At 40.0% G+C, this 22,030-nt stretch overlaps 2 protein-coding genes across 3 annotated transcripts in view; one reads left to right on the forward strand and one right to left on the reverse strand.

Annotated features, from left to right (window-relative positions):
• On the reverse strand, positions 1–20,056 carry cstf2 (cleavage stimulation factor, 3' pre-RNA, subunit 2). The gene is made up of 12 exons (XM_031736388.2): positions 19,822–20,056; positions 19,495–19,573; positions 19,210–19,379; positions 18,985–19,121; positions 18,025–18,144; positions 17,764–17,892; positions 9,440–9,557; positions 2,567–2,666; positions 1,782–1,978; positions 1,553–1,677; positions 984–1,067; positions 1–586 (listed from the first exon to the last, which is right to left on the reverse strand). Exons 1-12 carry the CDS (start codon positions 19,916–19,918, stop codon positions 461–463), a joined length of 1,482 nt encoding a protein of 493 aa, XP_031592248.1. The 5' UTR covers positions 19,919–20,056; the 3' UTR covers positions 1–460.
• Positions 20,000–22,030, forward strand: part of bcorl1 (BCL6 corepressor-like 1) — a 35,511-nt gene continuing 33,480 nt past the window's right edge. For both annotated transcript variants that reach the window (XR_005614916.1, XM_039619997.1), the window contains exon 1: positions 20,000–20,111. The gene's annotated coding sequence lies outside the window, so the exon portion shown is untranslated. The remainder of the gene's footprint in view (positions 20,112–22,030) is intronic.

Consider the following 22,030-nt stretch of genomic DNA (forward strand, 5'->3'; position numbering starts at 1 on the left):
TGTATTCTTGTTGTTTTATTCACAAAACAGCTACAACATAACAACAGTTGGCTTTTGGAGGGGAAAAAACAAAAACGTGACATTCTTGCTCTAGCTTTTATACATGTTGAACATTCGCCATCATCACCATCAAAAAATGTGACTTTTTCTTGCATCCACGTGAATCAATGTTACTCTCACACAAAACAAACATTATGATTTAAAACAAATAACAGGTACAATATTCCAGACTAAGATGGGATATCTTCAGATGTGTTCACACTGTTTGCAGCCTGGTCTGAGTGGGGCAGACGGGAAATTCTGACATGATGTATTGAGGGAGGGGGGGGCACAGAAGTCAGAAGAATAATGTCACTCTATGTCACAACATTTCAAAAAACCTTTGACTCTAACACTAAAGTTTTATTTGCGACTGGAAAGAAAGAAGCTCTGACTCTTCAGTACTTAATCAGTCAGACCATCAAGGTGCCCCACTCGCCGTCTTCTGAATCTGCTCTTTGAGGATGAGAATGCTCTGCCGCTGCTCCGGTGGCAACATTGCGATCTGTTCTGGGGTCAACTGCAAGACCTGCATGATGAGGGCAGCCTGGAAGAGGAAAATGAAAATGTTGCTGAGGCGGTTAAACTTGTTTTTCTGGCCAACAAAGTTAACAGAAATCAGAGTCTAATGATAGCATTCGATAACACAGAAATCATACAGCTTTGCCAAAAGCGTTTATACTTTGCCAGCTATTGTTCCAGAATAACAATAGTTACTGTTCTCAAGTAAGACAAACATCCGCAATCAATGATCAGGAATGCAGAAAGGAGGCTTTCAGTGAGCTGATAATGAAAATGGGTCATTTATTTTACGTGTTACGTGCATGTTAATATAACTCAGTAGTTGGTATAAATTACTTCAGAAATAATTATACCAAGATATTTTTAACTGACTCATCATCCAGACTGATAAAAATGCAGCAGTGACAAAGAATGACACTCACCTTCTCTTGATCCTGTGTGGAAACCTGATTCTGACCTGGACTGAAGCCTCCTCCTGATGGAGGAACCCCAGAAATACCAGCACCCTGCAGATCAAGCACAGTGTTACCGTAAGATTACAGTTCTTCACCCATGCATGATTATCCAGACAGCACAGATTTCTCTTGTATCTTGCACATTTTCGTGCTTTGGTAAAAGCTGCCTTTGAAATAATTTAGAGGATTCTGATTCCCTGATAGCCCTGAAGTATAGATGAAAACATATGGAAAAAATTAAAGTAATAATGAAGTAACGCAAATCTTACAACTGTATAACTGATGTCATAACAATATCAAGACTCTTTATATATATGCGAGTGGTCTTCTTTTGGCAGTTCCCTTTAAGGAAAGCAATCCTTTGTCCGGTATGTCCACTATCCCTCCATTTGACATCTCAGCCTTATCTCTTTAACTTTGTCTCCAAAAACGCTTAAACTGAGCTAACCCTCTGACTTCTAACCATGCCTATCCTGGCCAATCCCAGTTCAACCAAAACACACAGCCAACACAGACATGCAGAGATGCAAACGTACCGGTCTTGCAGGTGGAGGAGCATTTGGACCCATTGTATGAGGGACAGGGCCTTGCATTCCTGGTGCTATGGGAACCCTCTGACCCGTAACTGGAACACGAGCATCCATCGCCCTTGGATCACGGCCTGTATAAGGACACATAATACTGTCATAAGTGCTCATAATCAGATGAATTTAACCTCAAAGTACGAGACTTTCTCAAACTATGACGCCTCATCGGGGCAGGTACCTCTGGCTTCCATAGGGGGTCCCCGTGGCTCCATCATGGGGGGTGCTCTGGGGTCAACCATCATGTTCCGCGGTTCACCCATGGGTGGGCCTCTCATGTCCATTGGAGGCCTCATATCTGGAGGGGGTGCACCTCCCATCTGTGGCATGTGTACAGGTGGAACTTGGTGGGGGGGTGGAGGTCCCATGTAACCCCGGCTAAACACACACAAAATAAGAAAAGTTAAATATTTTTAAAACTAACGCAGCACAAGTCATAGATTTTAGACCTTAAAGTGGTCTTTGATATAGTCTAGCATTAAAACTCAAACTATATTAAGCTCAGATTTTACTATATAGTAGTATTTGTGGTCAGTAGTAGAGTAGAGTAGGGCTTTATCATCACTTATGAAGGGTGGATTTTTTTTAAGAAAACCAGTCACAGGAAATTAGATGCATTTGTTAGTGAATCATGAAAAAGAAACCAACAAAATATACATCTGATAATTTATATTTTTCCACCTGGGGAATTATTAAAGCAGAAGGCAGCAGATACAGTGAGCATCGCTGTTGACAAGCTGACACATCCATCTTCTCAGGTACCAGCTCCTCTGCCGTGTCCTGCTGTTTTGTGCAGCCAGAGACCAGACTTGCGTTCCAGTTGTTGTTTACCTTTCTCTACTATTACATTTCCCACAAATCATCCAGGACAAAATAAAGACTTTAGTCTTGCAACATCAATGACTGGAACTGACACTCCTAAAAGGCACACCCAATGTATTGTTAAGGTAAAATGGGATGTCTTACTTGGGGTCTATGACCTCTCCAGTGACAGACAGCAGAGTTCCTCCTCTGGGGTCATTGGGACCATCTCCCAGTAGGCCTCTTGGAGGGATACCGCCTGGTCCTTAGAGGAAAAATTCATAAATTTAACCACAACACATACACATAACAGATGACACACGAAACATCTGCCAGTTAATTAGTGAAAAGAAATGGAGATGTGTCATCATAAAGAATGACTTTCAAAGCTCAAAGGGCTGAAATTCAAGTTAGGAAGAACCACGCACACTCCTACAAAGCTAAGTGTTTGCTCAGGAGAGAAAACCTACACAGTTAGCTCAAACTGCACAAAGGCCACAGCAAACTGCCACAGAACAAGGTCACAACACAGAGACGCATCAGGGACACACACATACACAAAAAGAGGAGGAAGGGTAGAGCATTGTGGTCTCATCAGCATTAATATGCAGATCTAAAGATTTGAAAGCTAATATATAAAAACAAAACAAGAAGAAAAAAAAAAACTCTGCTCCCACACGTATACACAAAGCTGATTTGAGAGTATTCGCCTACTTGTGTCTTCTAAGTTTGACATTATTTGGCCATGAAAGCATGGCGAACAGGAGGCATGCAGAGAAAAGATCATGAACAATGGTCTCATAGTCCATTTATACTGCATTACAGCATTAAGGCAACAACCTATAATGATGCCATCAGTTAGCTCAGTGCAAATTAGGCTAATTTACCGCACTTAAGCAGAAATATATTCATTACAAATGAATAGATCTTTTTCTGTTGATCGGGGAAAGTTAATGTCTTCTGTTTTACTCTAAGGAAAAGATAATTTAGAAGAAACTGATAAGATAAAGATCACCTGGGCTGCTTGTCAGTGTAACGCTACTGTGTTTGTGCAGCAGAGCAGCACCAACTCCATTGTTTACAGTCCTCTCAGCAGCACTTGTAGAAGAGTGTCATGACAGCTAAGCAGATGGTATTCCAGATGTCAAGCAGTGCCAACTAGTTCCTCACATACAGTATTTTTAACTATGAAGCTCTGTATACATGTATGTAATGTGTTTATATTATATAGAACAACAACAACTGGTCATTGATTCACCTTCAAACATGTCAAGATTATTGCTGGGCACCCGAGTAAGAGCAACACCACGTCTGCGGTTGTTTGAATGAGCAGTTCTCATATTTCGACTAAACTGTGCTTGATGTGTGAAGGGGGAGGTGCGCACACAGGGGTACGCTTGTAATGTAATCCAGTGTAATTGTATTTATAAATTTTCGAGTCTGACCATTCAAAGTGCAGCAGACTATGAATCATGCATAAGTATACGTTAATAAAACACTTTATTCTATACATGCAAAGCTCTTTATCTCTACACGTCTACAGCCGATTTAGAATCACCAATTAACCTAACATGCATGCTTTCGGACCGTGCCTGGAGCACCCAGAGGCACAGGGAGGACATGCAACTCTACACAGAAAGCCCCCAACTGGGGCTCGAATCGTCTCAAGCAGAATTTACGGCCTTGCAGAGGTGGCCTGTACACAGTCTTCTCCACTCCAGGCACTGCCTCTTCGGCTGCACTGAGCTCTGTTGTCAGATGGAAGCAGTGTACAAAGTATGTGCTACAACTGGTCTGTGGGCACTTTGTATGTTTTAACGTCGCTCTACTCCACAGCTGACTGACCAACATTCAAAGAGCTGAAGTAAAACGAGTAGTTAAAACCAATGAAGAGTGTTTTTTATTTTTGTGGTTTTCCCATTCTAGATCAACTCCACTATTGTTCCCTTCTCTATTACGTCCACTTGTCAGCCAACCAATAATCACCAACTGTTTACATCATCTGGTTCAAAAGATATGCATTGAGGATCTTGGAGGGCTGCATGGAAACGTGTCTCGGGGGCTGAAAATTAATTACATTTTCAAACAGACCTCTAAAGAGATGTCAGAAATTCTTTGTATCATTGGGATACAAATGTTGACATATGACTTCAGTCACTCTCCAGTGTAGTAAAAGCTGTAAACTACAGTCAGCCCATACAGCACATCCACATTTTTAACAGGCATAGCCTGGATATTGGCGTCCTATTTTACCAACAGCAGTTCTATGATCTGTGTCAAGTGTTTAGCAATCTGAAAATTGTGTCTATAACACAATAACCTGTTTACACTCTCTCCAAAAAGGGCTCTGATAGCTACGGGGTTTTTTTTTTGTTGTTGTTTGTTTTTTTAAAATGAACTGGCTTCAGCCTCACTTCATAAGTGATAAGTGATGCTGACAAACAAACAAGAGCCAATCAAGAGAGTACCAAAGCAGCTTCATCATAATACGCTTCTTAACAGTACTGTCCTGCTTGAAAGCAAAGCCAGCAATTTCATGTCATTACCAAGTGACTAAGCTTTCCTGGACTAAAAAGAAGGCCAAGTAGTCTCTTTCCATTAGTGCAAATGACATGTGCCTTTTCAAATAATGAATGCTGCTAACAAAGAGAGCTTTCACTATATGAGAAATTTCACCGCTTTCATCTTTATCTTTAGCAATAGCCATAAACCAGCCTTATCAATAATAAACATCTCACATCTGAACTCGTTACCGTTCAGGCTCAACTCTACAGAATGTGAAAAGATTCGTGGCTCTTTAAAACTCAGCAATCTGCGATTATCGTTTATTACAATTTTAGAAACAGATCTCCTTTGATAATTAAAATCAAATCCTTTTTGTCAGATATCTGCAAGCACACAGGTGTATAGATGAGAAACCACGCCACTGGCTCGCTGACCCAATTTACCCACACTGCCATGGCAACAGCGCCACGGCTAAAAACGCAACATAAACAGAGAAAATTAGAATGAGCAGGCCTTTCGGGAAGAAAACAAAAATGTCCCGCCACCGCCTCAAAAACTAAAATTGCACAAGTGTCGAGCAGGAGGAGATCTCCTCTGGTCGGCATCCATCAGTCTGGATCAATGGGAGCTCAAGTCTCCTTCCAACTTTGCCAAATCTCAAACAGCAGAATCTGCTGATCACTCTGTAATCCCCCAAATAAAGTAGTGACTGAAAGGTTTTAACTTCATTTGTATTCTGTTAAATTTCGAAGAGAGAAGCAGAAAAACGAAGGAGGCAGATAAAACTAGCTAAAAACATGTCGAGGACAAGAAGTACAGAAGAAGCTGCAGTTCTGTGGAAATCAGATAACACCCATTTAGGATTCAAGGTCTTACTGTGTAGCCATTACCTGGCCGTGTACCCTGTCTAACCAGTGTTTAGATCCAAACTCCGATGACCCACCTTGCAATTACACCTGAACTCGTACCGCTATCTGATATTCCCGTGTTACTGTTGTTCCTACAACATCATGATTAATGTTGCTCGAGGACTATCATTACAAATTCCCGGTTACACTGCCGTGACGTCATTAGTTTAAGTTAGGCTTCCAGGAAGCACACAAAAAGAATAAAAACAGAACTTCTCGAACCATTGTAAAAACGATTCACATAATGTAGGTGGGGTGTGTCACAAAGCTGTCAACTAGGATTTGTTGACACGTTTGTCCTCAGGGGTTTCTGCAGATATTTTTAGTTAGTGAAAATGTAACCCAAACAACGTTTACTGAAACTTTCAGCACTATTCTGGTGCCTAGAAGTAAGCAAACTACAACAGAGAGAGATTAAATAAATAAATATAATAACTTATAAAAAATTCAAACAGCACATAAACCCAGGTATCCCAAGTGAGATGGATCCACTGATCTGCCTCAGTCTCCCCTTTACACGTACAATGTTGCACTTTACTCTCTGAAGCGGCTGTGATGACGATCCTGGAACAACATTAATTACATGGTTGTAGGAACAATACCAACTGGGACGTCAGATGCACCTGCAGGTCACTGTGAGGCGGTCTAAACTTCCTTTTATATCACGTAAAGGCTCCATGAAATCGCATCAGTACTCCTTGTCATGATATCCATCAAGCTCCACCATGCAGGCTGACAAGTAAGCTGAAGGCTGAACACCTGCACCATCTGCACAAACTGGTCCCAGCTGCTGTTATCTGGAACTAATCAGCCCAACTGTGCATATCTTTACAAAAAAAACCCAAAACATTGATTTTACATTCACTAACATGCTCAGAATACCTACAACCAAGCGTCAGAGGTATTTCGTCATATTTCTTTTTGATTAATGCTTTTACTATAATTTATTTTTTTTCTTAGAGGTGCTGCATGCACTTCTTTACAGCTAAAAGAGGAAGGAGGTGATCAGAATTTAAAACCAAATGATGGCATACAGTACTCTGCAGCTGTCACCACTTCCTCTACTGACAAGGTAATGATGCAAAAGGAAAAAAAACAAACAAATAAAAAACCCCACTGTGGGTCTTTTCTCATACGCACTTTCTCCATACTCATGACCTGGTATATTCCTGTGTAGCTGTGGTAGTGCTCTGAGATTGTAATAATTATATACACAGATTTATGAACTTCTCTAAAGGCTGTATGTGTGATGAGTCATATTTATTTATAGTGGAAATGCTGTCAAAAATAAATGCTGTATATTTGAAAAGCGTCACTGCTTAGCAGGCCTGCGACCTGACTGGAGAACCGAGGAGGTACAGTGATACCTTGAGGCCGCTCGATAGCAGCTTGACCAGACGATCCTGTGGGAGAATGCTGAAGGTTTCCTGAGCCAGCATTAAAGTGAGAAGAACAGGAGACAAGACTCAAGAGGGCAAAGCACCATTTTAGCATGCTCGTGAAATCATCTCATGCACAAATAAAGGTACAGAAGGGTGAAGAAGAGGGAAGTTTTATAAAATCATCAAGATGGCATAAATCCGAGATTTAAGATAAGACACAAAAAGAGAAGACGATAACGAGGACACATGGCGTATATCGTTGTGGATAAACTTACACTATTTATATGACTGTGGTGACACCTACTGATCCAAATGAGCCATGGCATGTGCAAAGTTTGGACATAAGTGGATTCAGTAAGTATTCAGATCCCCTTCCTTTTTTGCAAGAAATTGTCATGTAGATTTAATCTTCCACTAGAGTTGCATGGAACTGCATTTAAAAGGACTCCATCAGCATGAAGATTTTCTGGTCTGATGAGACAAAACCTGAACTCTTTGGGTGGAAATGCAAACTCTGATTGTTGGGTTCTTGGTCACCTCAAATAATGAGGCTCTTCTTGTTGTGTTACACAGAAGAAACTCCCGTTTTCAATCAATGCCTTGCAACAATTTTATCACAATGTTCTATAGAGAGTTAAATGGACCTCATGGCTTATCTTTTTTTTCTCATCTTAGCAAACAGTTTGGATTTCAGGATCCAGTAAAAACAGGTGTGCCTTTCTAATCGATGCTACAGATGGACTTCAAATCAAGTTCTAGACGCAGGCCACATGTAAATGTGTTTGGGTTTGTAAACCTTCATGCACAGAAATCTGTTTGTCTACAAGAAAATGACAAAAAAAAATAAAAAAATGAAGTGCTGTCAAAAGCATGTAAACAACACAGTTTTGGCTGCCCCACTTCAGAAGGTGGGGAAAAAAGTCCTCACTGTGCAGATCCCACAAATTTGAGATTTTTTTTAGATATTTTTGAATTTGGTGAATTGAAAGAAAGAAAAAAAACAGGCCAGCCTTTCACAATCAACAAACTCAACCTAAAGTTAACTTCAGTTTATATTTTGCCCTTGGTCGTGCATTTACACACTTCATGAGTAAATAAATCTAAATGTCCTTTTTTTATTCATGTAAATAAAAAGGTAAGACCACAGTCTCTGACATCACGTGCCAAAAACTCTGCGCATCAATGAAACAAAGGAAGGTGTTTCCCAAAGGTAACCTTTAGACCAAAAACTGTGTTTGCATGTGGACGAAGGCCAAAACACATGAAAATGAACCACTTTTAAAAAAACACCAGCGTAAATGCAGAAAAAGCCTTAGACACACCTCAAGAATAATTAAAGCAAATAAGATGCACAGAATCTGGGAACCCATCAGCTAATGTCTGGGGTCAATGTTTCAGGCTTCCGGATTAGCCAGCTGATGTCGAGATAACAGATAACCGATATCCAGGCCACGACTTCCCATTACATTTGCTGACTGTGTCAGATTATGAATGGAGATTAATTTTAAAAAGCAAATATAAGGCTAAATCATCATGAGGGACAGAGTGCTCCTCTGAATTCTGAGCCAATCTACTCACCACATGGAGTGGTGACTGAACAAAAATCCTCTAATAACAACTGGACACCAGTAAGCTTTGGTTATCAGAGTCTTCAGATTCTACATATTCACATGTGCATGTGTGGTAATAGTAATTACCCGCTACAGTATGACTGCCACAGTAATCATGAGATAACTAATATAAATGACAGATCTCAGCTTTTTACCGTTTTACAAAGACCAATCTAGAAATAATGCTAATTGTATCCACTTTAAATTAAAATGAGATCATAACAAAGTATGCAAAAACAGAAAGGGGGTAAATACTTTTTGAATCCACTTTTGTCTAATAGGAAACACTGCCCTGAAAAACTGCTTTTCAATTACTGCCGTCTACCGACAAACATTAGCATTATTGGTGATTGTTTTATACACCAAAGAAAACAGCTAATAAAATATGACAGGCTTTCAAATTTCAGACATGCCTTCATGCAGCTTATTCATTTACATGCTTGGAAGATTTGTAACAATTCTAGATTATTGAATGTTTAATGACTTTATAAAGTTAATGTCTTGGAGATATATACCCGCCCTGTATTTATGGTTTGTTTGTGTAACTTTATACTACAAGTGGCCAGAGTCACACTACCACAACCAATTTCACAACTTTTGCCATTTCAAGCATGCATGTGGTCTGATGATTACCTGGAGGTCCAACTGGTCCCGGTCCAGGCCCAGGTCCTGGTACAGGCATGGGTCCAGGGACAACTCCCATGTTAGGGGGCTGCATCATCTGGGGCGCTCCATTGACATGCATTCCGGGCTGAGGATATAACAAAATAAAAATTATTAAGAAATGAACGGAAAGAATTTCTCCTAAAACGTTATCTATAAAGAAGAGAACATATGGTGCTTTATCCCCTTATTGAGGACAAAAACATGTTAAGTGACATTTACGTTTCACTTCTGTCTGCATGTTTGCTCCCTTTCTTAGTCATTTGAGATCAGACGAATGAATTCGAGCATGGAGCTCTTGTGTGGGCTGGAACTCCTGCCAGCTCTGGACTAACCTTGTAGCAAAACATCCAATCTACAAGCAGTAGCATTGCCATCAGGCACTGATTACAGCAGGGGTGTCAAACTCATTTTAGTTAATGGGCCACATTCATACTGTTTGACCACAAATGGGCGGGACCTCCTCTCCAAAAGCACAAAGTATAGTCATATTTATTGAGCCATTCACTTACAAAAGAGATAACGAACAGCTTTAAGATGTAAAGAAAAAAAAGCACAATTTCAACATTGTGTTGGTGTTTTCATAGTTAGACTGCTGCTATTAAAATTTACAGCTCACAGGGGATCTACAAAGGAACAAAACCTTTACATGTAAGTTTTACCTTTTTATAATTCCACCCTGACCACACCGACACAGGTATTTTATAAAAACGTAGCTTTTTCTATGCGCTTTGGGCTTTTCCCCACACATAGAGCCATTTTAGGTCAGTGAAAAATTAACAAATCTCGATTTCTGTGTAAACAAGGAAACCAAAGATTTTCTCTTGCACTGTCAAAGGTGTGTACCTTTATCTCCTTTTTTGGTATCATAGTCTACCCTGTGTTATTGTTATTGTTGCCCCAAGGCATCTGATTGGCCAACATTTCTACACGGTTAAGGGTTATATCGCCATCTGCTGCTTGACAGTACCGGACACTGGTTTGGTTTTGTTTTTTTCAATACAGTGCTTGTGTGGATGTGACTTTCTTTTTAACCAAAGCAGAAAATCCTTGTTCTAAAATGTATTAATGGACTAACCCACAAACTGCCATGCCACGTGGTGGTGCAGACGTTGCCACGGTTGCCTCACAACAATAAGATTCTTGGTTCAAACCTTCAAGTCATCTGGGGGAGCCCCCCCAAAAAATAACCTCCTGCGTCCTTTTCCTAATCACTTTTCCCCCAACCTCGGTGAAAATGCTACGAGGTGTGAAGGAGAAGCGTGGTGCTCAGAGAATCCAAATGCACATACACTAGGCTCTTTAACAAAGTGACGGTGCAGTGTTGAACCTACAATGTCCCAGCAAAAATTTCTGGCACAACTTCACCTACTTCAACTACAATGTCCAAAAGATGTATTAAAAAATGCACATTTTACTTCACCCCAGAGTAGTGCTGGGCGATATGACGATATATATCGTGTGGACGATAGAAAAGTGTCTATCGTGCCATTTGTCTTCTATCGTTTCTAACCCTAATTTTATAAATTATTACATAAAATATATCATTAACCCTTTACAACCGGTCGGAGCAGGCACACTCCGTTTTGCCTAACTATTTTTTAATCCCTGTAGAACTGGAACCAGGTAAGGTAGCGCAATAATTCTTTTTGCATATGAAACCGTAGGAGTTGTACTTACATCTTATTCCATTAGCTTGCCCTAGGTCACGGTTTCCTTCCACATATAGCTTTGCAAAAATTGCATAAAAAGCACTTCCAGCAACAAAAACATAATATTCCAGACTTGCAGCAACAAAAACATAATATTCCAGCAACATGCTTTGCCGATCTGATCAGCTATTCATAACACTTCCTACATTGTAAGTCAGCGCGAACTATCGCATGTCCGCCATTACCTAACCGGAAGTGACGTCATTTTCGCGCAAAATGTAGTTTTTTACCTTCAAAGCCTATGTTGGTGTTTTTAAAAGTCATGTTTGACTTTATGCTTTTCTGTATCATTTCTGGGATGCTTAGAAGTCAAATGACACTGTTGGAAATAGTTTATTTTGATGCACATGCTGTTTTTTTGCAAATTTGCATTATAATACTTATTTTTGGTTTTCCTACAGTATATAAAAATTAGTGTATCTCAAAAATAAAACTATGAAGACACTCAAAATAAATTTCTCGTGGTTGGAAATAGGGCTGCCACAAACGATTATTTTGATAGTCGACTAGTCACCGATTATTTTTGCGATTAGTCGACTAATCAGATCATGCATCCATTGGACGTAAAACGTACAGCTTATTGCACCAGCATGCATATGCTCTTGTATAACTATCATTAGCTTACAGCTTTAAGTGTTTAAGGTATGTGCTAACTAAAAATAAAGACAAGATGATCGTTTATTAAATTTTAATGAAATTTGCAGATTGTTTCGGTGAAGTTTAATAAACTCCTTGCTGTCTAAAATATAACGGGACACCGGAGTATGTTCTCGAGCATCTCACACTTCTGATAATCAGTTGTCTGCTTGATGTTTATTCAGCTGTGTAAAAACTATAACTTTAATCTCAGCCAAACCGATTTACTCAGGAACAAATAAAATACTAAAAAAAAGCCAAACAATAACATTTTTAAGTTATCTAAGTGACTAATATATATGTTTAACCTGAGTAGCGAAAGACGGCGGTGGGTTTGAAAACGATTTGCCCGGAGTCAGGTGCTCTCATGGGCTCTAGTGAGCCTTGCCCCCGGCTAGCTATCGAGCTAGTGGATAACAGACGTCTCCGAAAACGTCGGAGCGCTTTTGAAAATATGTGGTGTCTTGATGAACTGAGCAGATATTTGAGGTTTACACAGTTACATTCTCGCCTGAAAATATGTTAAACGTTTATTTTGTGACCCAGAAAGAATAATAAAAGTAATATTAAAACTAACTAGCTACCGCCATTGTTGGAAACGTAGCTGGGCTGCGCTATGAATTCTGGGACAGAGCTAATTCTTCTTCTTCGGGGTTTAATGGCAGCTGGCATCCTTGTACATGCAGTGCTGCCATCTTCTGTTTCAGTCCGTTATTACACTCTTAAATCTTACTACTTATTCCTGCGTCTTTTGTGATCTTACAAATCTTCAAACGACGCGTCGACTATTAAATCAGTCGTCGACGATTTTGATAGTCGACGTAATCGTGACTAGTCGACTAATCGTGGCAGCCCTAGTTGGAAACTATTTTGTGCAACTTTTTTGTATTTACAGTTTTGAGGGATAAGCCTCTTAAATTTCTCTAACTAGAAATATATGTAAAAAAACAAAACAAAAACGATTTTAAATTTTTTTGTAGTTTATTGCACTTTTTTGCAATTTATGTAGTTACTATGGACTTAATGCATAAATATTATTAAAATTTGGGCTATAACGGTTGTATTGATGTATAGCAACTTGAAATGCTCCCACAAATGGCACTACAGCATGTAAAATGTAAAGATAAGCTCTGGCTCTATTTTGTCTTGCATAAAGTTAAAAGTATAAAAAAATGATATTTTTTGCAAAGAAACTCCGTCTTGTGGTTTTGCGACATGGTGCTGCTTTACGTGCACCCGGATTTGCGACATGCTTTACGGTAACTCAAAACAAAGACTGCACCCTCTCCACTCGCTGTTTACAGACTGCATACTTTCCAGATGACCACAGGTCAGGTGGTATATCGTGATATAAAATAATTCATATCATGATAAATATTTTTTCCATATCGCCCAGCACCACCCCAGAGTGTTCTTATATTGTTGTTTCATCCAGGTCATATAAACAAGAACCATTGGGGAAAAACATCATATCATTACAGGTGCTGGAACTTTAAAGCCGATAAAATGAAAAGCATCTTATTTTTCCTACTGGAGACTGATCCAACTCATCCCCTCCTCCTTGTTTAGGATTTCTATGAAATTCCCTGTATCCAGCACTTATCCAAGGTGGCTCTAAGTGAAAATTCATTCACGATTATCCTAAAAGCTGGCAAAACAACAAATGCACTGAGATCAATTAATGCAGCGTATGATCAGGATTTAGAGAACATTTAAATCTGCACTTCTCATGCAAACCAACTCCAATTCACAGACAACCAGTGGGTTTAATAGAAAAATTAAAAACATATCACTAGGTTATAGAGCTGGGCGATAGAACGATAACGATATGTATTGCGAAATAACTTTTTCTCGATAGAAACATGAAACTATTGCGATAGACCTCATCTCTCTCTCTTCCTGTCTTAAAAAAAAAAAGAACAGCCAACCCAAATTAAGTAGCGCATAGCCGAGCCAATCACAGCCGCAGCGTCACGTCACGTGACTTGTTACGTGCCGCACATGTGTATTTGTTTGGGAAGCAGCCAGCCGCCGTGCCGGCCGGTTAATGGAGAAAATGAGTTTGCCCGCCAGAGAAAAATCAACCGACAGCTTGGGTGACCAGGTTACCGAAGAGAACACAGATGACGGTTCCAATGCCGAAGAGATTGTCGAAAGGAAGGGCCAGAGAAGTTCCGTAGACTAAAAGCGCTAATTCGTCATCGAAAACAACCAGAAGAATCCCTGCGAAGCAACAACAGTCAATAGAGATTGACAGACCACGTGACTTTCGCGCATTGCATGCCGGGAGGTGAAGGCAGGACATTTAAATTACCGCATCAAATGCAAGCATTTGCAGCACCGCAAAACGTTTTTTCTCACGTTCCAATACCGTCTTGCTTTTTCTTTTCTCACCAAAAATAATGTACAAAACGAAGGAGAACAATGCCGGTCCGTTACAAAGACAGACTCGAGGAAAAGGCAAAGAAAAGGTACTTGGAAAAAATCAAAGGAGTGAAAGGGTTAGACCCTTACGAGCACACAGACTGGACAAAAGACATCAGCGTGCTGCCCAACTTTAACCACGCTCAGATTTATAATTACATGGTTCTTGGAGTGAGTGCATACACTCATGACGTTTTTAGTAACTTCAGGTCACTGCAACAGGCCCAGGTGCAGTTCACGGACGGATGGGTACAGGACCTAGAAATGCACCGTGTTGAGCACAAGACCATCGTACGCACAACGATAAGTTTACCTGTCTCACAAATCGTCTTCATAAATACACATTCGTGAACCGTTTATAAATAGGACCTTTTAGCTCACGGTAATTAATTAGTAGTGCAAAGAATATATGGTATGCATTACAGAAATGTAGCAGTGATAATAATATTGTATGCTGTAATCGTACTGGGCAATCACTGAGACAAAAATCTGATGAATCCGATAAAACCAAACGCATTTCCGTCGACTTCACGCGGCTGTCGTTCGCCCGGCTTGTGCAGTTAATAATACAACAGGTTCTTGGCATTTTTGTTTCTTTTTATCGCTGTGTAACTTATTTCAATTGAAAGCCTGCGTGCGCTAGTACCTCTTGCCTTGGGTTCCCACAATCCTTTGCGGTTTTACCCCTCAATGACGTCACATTTTCAATCTCTATTGAGTCGGCTTTCTCCAGCGTCTTACCAAATGACAAAAAAGCTAAGAGACATAGCTACATAACGAATGCCATAGCCTACCGTCTTGCTAAAGACATGCTACCAATAAACACGGTCGAAAATGAAGGATTCAAGCAGCTAATTGAGGTAATAGCTAAGCTATACACAAGGTGAGATTGAGAATTTCCTTTTAGTTCTCAGTTTATTTGATATTGACAAAAGTTAGTCAATTTTATCTGTTCTTCTGTAAAACAAACTAAGATTTATTTTTAGAATTAATATTTTGTTTCTAAGTGGAATTGACAATTTAGTGGTCTGTTTTGTTTGTTCTATTTTGAAACTTAAACGCTTTAGCGGCTACCTTTTGTGTAGTTTGCAATATTTGCCTTTATTTATCTGAAACTGAAGTCTCATGTTCTTTAGGTACATCTGCCCTGTTGAACTTATTATGGGAAATAAATATTTAAATCAAAACAAGCTGCTGATTATTTCACATTTTACTTGTGAGCAACGGCACATTTAAATCTTACAAATATAGTTATTTGGCTTATATCGTGATATAAATCGTTATCGCCTGAAATGAAAAAAACATATCGTGATATGAAAAAATCTTATATCGCCCAGCTCTACTAGGTTATGGAAATGAAAAATGCACTTACAAATAACATTTGCATGATCAGGTCTACTTTATCAGTTATGTTGATCGTTTTTCAGGAACGCTCAGATGGTCCTTCGCTATGAATGATGAGATAAAATGTATCTACTTTCCTTTCATAAAGGTTGGTTCAGCGTATGATCTACTAAAGGGGGTAATAAAAGAAGCACTGAAACCGTTCCTTATCATTTTGAGAATTCGGATCACCCCAGACTACGTTCCTCAGTTTGGAAACTTGATAAGCAAAATGAATTGTTCAACTGCACCCATGCATCTTAGGTTAACTCAGTGGTTCCCAGACTTTTTTTGCCAGGCCCCCCTTTTTTACAAGAAAAATGTTCGCGCCCCCCCTCCACCGCACAAACACATCCTCCAACCACACACACCCATATTTTGTTTACAAACTCCATTGTGGTTTATTTCACACCTCAAACATTTACTAAACAATTAAGCAAATACAAGTAAACGGCAATAAATTACAGGTAGTAATAAAATATACTACTAACTCTTTTACGCTACGTCCACACCTACACGGGTATTTTTGAAAACTCAGCTGTTTCTATGCGTTTGGGCTTTCGTCAACACGTAAACGGCGTTGCGATTCACCGAAAACGGAGATTATTTAAAACTCCTTTTTTGCGTTTACGTGTGGACGAGGATTACAGAGTTCGTCACGCAACGTCAAAGGTATGTGCCTCTTTTCACGTCACGCTGTGCGCCACATTATTGTTTACATGAGATGAATTGCCGAATGGCAGATAGAGACAAAATACTGTTACTGTTAATCTGACTATCTTCAGGTTTTACACGCTTAAATACACACACGCAGTTACTGTCCCTCCATTTAGAAAGGCAGAGGCATCACGGTGTCATTATTTTACGTGTAGTTGTTTTTTTTCCTGTGTAATAATATTCAACATTGCTATCAATACATTTTTCAAAAAATGTCTCTCTGTGCAAAATGGGTTTAAACACATAAACAGCTGTGGGATACTGTTTGTCCGTGATTTGAACAGGGGGAACAAATTACGGCGGGATCAGCCTGATATTATTTGTATCCCACTGTAACTTTACTGCATAAAGAGCTAACATGTCCAAAATGTACAAGAAGTGTTTGTGAACTAAAAATCAAGAATGTGGGATACTGTTTGTCCGTGATTTGGAGAGCCCAGCGCTGCTCCCGACGCAGGGAAACCAATTTTGCAGGGGAGACCTACCTTGGCACTTGTGCAGGTGAAGCCAAAGGGAAGATATGCTTCACCATATTTTCCTGTTTTTGGCTTGGAAGGAAGTTGGTTTGGAAACATATTTGGCGATGCTTCATCTCCTGCTTTGTGTTTGTGTGGGAGCCCCGTCAAAAACCTGTCCACAGTGTCCAAGCGCTCTTTTTCCTTTTTCTTTTTTTTCTTTTAATACCGCGCCCCCCCTGCAATGGCTCTGCGCCCCCCCTAGGGGGCGGGCCCCACACTTTGGGAACCTCTGGGTTAACTGATGATTCTAAACTGGCTGTAGGTGTTAGTGTAAGCGTGAATTATGGCCTTTCTGTGTTAGCCTGGTGATAGACTTGGTGCGTGTCTGGGATGTACTCGGCCTATCACCCACTCTCAGCTGGGACAGACTTAAACATCTCAAGCAAACTACTTGTTAAGATGTAGAAATATTTTAAACTTTCCACCCCACGCATTTTCACACTTCAGAAAGCCAGACCAGGACTTTTGGTGGGCCAGACTTTGTGATCCTTTCACCAGTATTTATTCACTCCATGGTAAATGGAAAATGAACTGGTTCATATACAATGCTTGTCTAAGCATGCAAAGCACTTTATACAACATGCCTTATTTGCCCATTCACACAAGCACTTTTTCTACACCCAATTGCTTTCTATCTAACATTCACACATTCATACATCAATGAATGCATCAGAGACCAACTTGTGGCTCAGTATCTTGCCCGAGGATACTAGCCATGCAGGCTGGAGACTGGAGAAGCCAGACTAAACTTCTAGCCTTTTGATTAGTAGATGACCTGCTCTACCTCTTGGGCTACAGCCATCGCAGCAACCCGTGCATGCGTGTACATTTTTCAGGACCCACAATGGGAACATTTTGTTGAAGAGAATACACAGTAATATGACAAAAGATATGTTCTGCTTACCACAGGTTGAGACACTGGCTGAGACACGGGCACGGTGGGCTGTGTAGGTGGAGAAGTGACCGTCGGTGCTCCTCCACCCTGTCCACTGGGAATCAGAGGCTGGACTGTTGTTTGACGATGGAGCATTTTCTATACAAGGAGTGAGGGGAACATAAAAAAAAAAAATACTGCTTGCTTTGGCTTTAAAATGCAGGACAGAATAAACATTTATTGAGTCGAGAACAACTGTCTTCTGACTGTGACTCATCTCTTCATTCTCACCAAGGCGATCTCAGGATCAACAATCCGCATGACCACTTGGGCCTGCAGCAGAGCGTAGGCCAGCTGAGGGTTCTGCAGCAGCATGTTCCGTGCCTCCTGAGGACTGTTTTGCACACACAGCTGGAGAGAGAGAGAGAGAAATATTTTTTTGAAACCAACAGGATCTGATTTTAGAAACTACAAGAAAAATCTCTGACTATATCCTAAAAGATTTTTTTTTTAAAAACAAAAAAAACACTCTGGTTTTTAATCCCACCACCAGTTTTTGCTACCCACTCATGACTCAGACATAACTCCATAACAAACAGCCATTAGACCAAAATCTGCAGAAATACCACTACTATTAAATCTGTAGCCACTGACTCTAATCAGCATCTGGAGCGGCCCTACTGACACAAGCTTTTGGTGAAACAAATGACTTTCTGAGTAAAGCAAAAGACGTCTGCAGTGTGGTGTTTCTTTGGGCTTAATGAAGCAGACTACCAGCTGTGCAAAGACGAGGCTTCACTGGCAGAGCTGAGAGTGGCAGGCTGCACAGCAGAGCCTCTGTTAATGAAAGGGAAGGAGGAGCATCTGCATAAGCTGGAGGTGATTCAAACTATGTGAAACATTTGTCACCATCCTTACTACTGACAATAAAAAAAAACAGTAAAGAGTCTCATACATACAGTTTTAGATGATGTCATCTGGGAAAACTAATTTTTTACTTTTTAAGACTCACTGTTGTTTCATGCATTTTTTAAATGCTCAAGCACGAGTGGTTTTATTAAATTTGGCTGTGTACAGGAGACCATAACATTTTACATAGAACGGAACATAAAGTCATCAAATTAATTCTTAAATGCACCACAGACTACCCATTTGGCAGATGATTCTATTATTGATAAGCTCACCTCTCACCGAGAGTACAGTAGAGAAACCTGGAAATGGTTATAAGTGTATATGGGGGGGACACCCTACCTTCATCTGTTTCATGAGTTCAAACATCTGCTCAGGTGGCAGACTGGCTACTGCTCTGCTGATGGACTCTGGGGCCTCCTCTGGCTGGACGCTGTCTCCATAAGGAGACTCAATAATGGGGGCTCCTGTTCCCAAACCTGTGCAAGACAAAAATAACTTGGGAATTGGAACAGATTATGATCAGCAGCTTACCTAAACAAACTCGAGAGGAAATTAAAAACTTACTTTTCAGCTCTTCCTTGTTCTTCTCACTGGCTGCGTTGTCAACACGGAGAGCCCGACCACTAAACTCTCTCCCATTCAGGTTTCGCATGGCACTGAGGGCAGTCTCCTGGTCTTGGTATTCACAGAAGCCATATCCCTTTGGCTTTCCTGTCTCCCTGTCATACACTAACCTGAGTACAAGAAAAGGGAACAATCCACATTTAAGACAGTCTAAAGGGACTTATTAAAACCCTATAAAACGTCTTAGTTCAGAGAGGACCACGTCTAGTGCGTTCCTTCACTCACCTGAAGCTGACAACAAGTCCGACTTCAGAAAAGATGTCTTTCAGCTGTTCTTCTGTGGCTTCATACGGAATATTTCCCACTAAAACAATTAATACACACAATATTTAGTGTTAGTATGACAATAAACAGAAGACGGATTTGTAATTCAAGGCTCCTTTGCTTGCTATTTCTTTTTAACTTTCCCTCGCGCGGTGTTCGGCTAACAGCAACACTAGCCTGACATCCATGTTAGCAAGTTTTCATTCACAACCCGTTTACTTGCATTCTCCCTGAGCACCCAGCGGATAAACTTACCCAAATACAGCGACCTAAAATCAACAAACTTACCGAACACTGATCGTAGTGACCGGTCAACGGCTGGGTCTCTATTCGCGGCTGCAGCTGCGGCCGCAGCGGCGGCGTTGGCAGCAGATACGTTCGCCATTTTGGGGACAGAATTTAATGTTACACCGGAAACTAGAAGGAGACAACATCCGTTCAAAAAAAAAAAGAAGAAAAAAAAGGGGAAAAAAAGGCCAAATTAAAATCCCAGCAGCGCAACCATTCCTATCATCTTGACAAACGTTTTTATATACAAGTATTAGCACTTGTTTGTAGGCGATGAAGAAGGAGGTTTGGTGAGTGATTCTTTAATTTAAAAACTGCTTACTTTATAACGGTTGAGGATTATTATAGGACTGTTGATAGTAAAAGTGGCAACACCTGGCTAACTGAATAGTGAGGTTTGGATTGTCAGCGAGGCCGATAATTATTATTTGTTCAACTATTTTATTTTGTTTTATTTCTATTTTATTTTATGTAGTAAAACTGTCGTAACGTATAATTTCTGGTGCACCTGGATAATCACACACCTGTTGCCATTATTAATTGTTATTATTAATTAATTAATGGGTTACAGTAAGAGAATTTAAAAGCAGCCTTGGATACTTTAAACTGTTGAATATTATTATTATTATCCTATTATTTCATTAATTAAAAAGTATAATTAAAAAAGTAATAAGTGCAACAACCCAGAGAAAAACAAAACTCCCAGTGTGGGAGACAAGCCACTGTTGTTCATGAGTAATATACAGTGCTGTTAAAAAGTGTTTAGCCCTCTAGAGTCTAGACAAAGATAACCCCAGTAAATACAAATTGCAGTTTTTAAATGGTGATTTCATTTAAAAAGGCAGGGTAAACTACCCAAACCTACCTGCCTCTGTGTGAAAAAGGTACTGCACTTCCTGTAAAATCATGAATGAACTGTAAATAGCCACAGTTTTTTTTAAACGTGAGTTTAATTACACTAGTTCACACACAATCCTTAGTACTCCCAGACCTGTTGAATGAAGAAGTCAGTTATATAGAAGCTGTCTGATAAAGAGAAGGAAGCTAAAGGATCTCAAAAAGCAGCACATCATGCCACAATCTAAAGAAACTCAAGAACTGAAGGGAAACAAAGTCATTGGCATCTATTACAAAGATGTTGCAAACTAGTTTCTAGGGTTTCAGGATCCAGCAAACTACAGTGAGAGCCATTACCCACAAATGGAGAAAACTTGGAACAGTGGTGAACCTTAACCAGAGCAACCTGCCTACCAAATTTACTCCAAGAGCACATTGTCGACTCGTCCCAGAGATCACAAAAGAACCCAGAAAAACATGTAAAGAATTGCAGGCATCACTTGCCTCAGTTAAGGTCAGTGTTCATGATTCAACAATAGGAAAGACCATTAATGACCAAAAAGAACACAAAGGCTGCCAAAAGACAACAAAAGTTGAACTTTTGTGCTGCTGTTAGTGTGATGGTCTGGAGCTACTTTGCTGCTTCAGGATGCTGTAATTGATGGAGCCATGAATTCATCTCTGAAACAGAAAATCCTGAAGGAAAATGTCCTGCAATCAGTTTGTGCCCTGAACCTCAAGCACACCTCCACCTCTGAATGGCTCAAAAAAAAAAAAAAAGCTAAATTAAGATTTTGAAGTTACCTCATCAAAGTCCGGCTATCCAATCACATTGAGATGCTTTGACATGACTGTGAACAGCCCAGTAATGCTCAAAACTCCAGTGTCACTGAATTAAAACAATTCTGCAAATAAGATAGGGCCAAAATTCCTCCACAGCGATGTAAAAGACTCATTGCCAGTTATTGCAAATGCTTGATTGCAGTTGTTGTTGTCAAGTGGTTTAAGAAGCAATTACTTTTCACGTCGGGGCCACATTTAGGTTTGGATAGCTTTTTTTTAAATACATGAAATCATCATTAAATATCTGTATTTACTCAGGTTATTTTTGTCTAATTTTAAAATTTGTTTGATGATTTAAAACCTGTAAGTGTGAGAAATATGGAAAAACATTCATAGATGCTCTTCTGCATACCTTGATTGTAATGAGTGGTTTTTTGAGTTGCTGTTGCCTTCCTATCAGCCTAATGCAGCCGGGCCATTCTCCTGTGACGTCTGGCATCAACATCACTTAGAGAACTGCCACCCTGGGTGATTCCTCTCTATTGGATCATTCTCTGTAAACTCTGGAGATATATTCTGTGGAAAAATC

This window comes from Oreochromis aureus, linkage group 2 (genome assembly GCF_013358895.1).
Source record: "Oreochromis aureus strain Israel breed Guangdong linkage group 2, ZZ_aureus, whole genome shotgun sequence".
Classification (NCBI taxonomy): domain Eukaryota; kingdom Metazoa; phylum Chordata; class Actinopteri; order Cichliformes; family Cichlidae; genus Oreochromis; species Oreochromis aureus.

Bases quoted from the DNA above. Each gene is read 5' to 3' on its own strand.
- cstf2 (XM_031736388.2), bottom strand. From the start codon at position 19,918: ATGGCGAACGTATCTGCTGCCAACGCCGCCGCTGCGGCCGCAGCTGCA. The intron at 19,574-19,821 runs GTAAGTTTGTTG...TAATTGTTTTAG, and splicing joins GTCACTACGATCAGTGTTCG to TGGGAAATATTCCGTATGAA. The intron at 1,068-1,552 runs GTACGTTTGCAT...CTTGATCTGCAG, and splicing joins CTCCTCCACCTGCAAGACCG to GGTGCTGGTATTTCTGGGGT.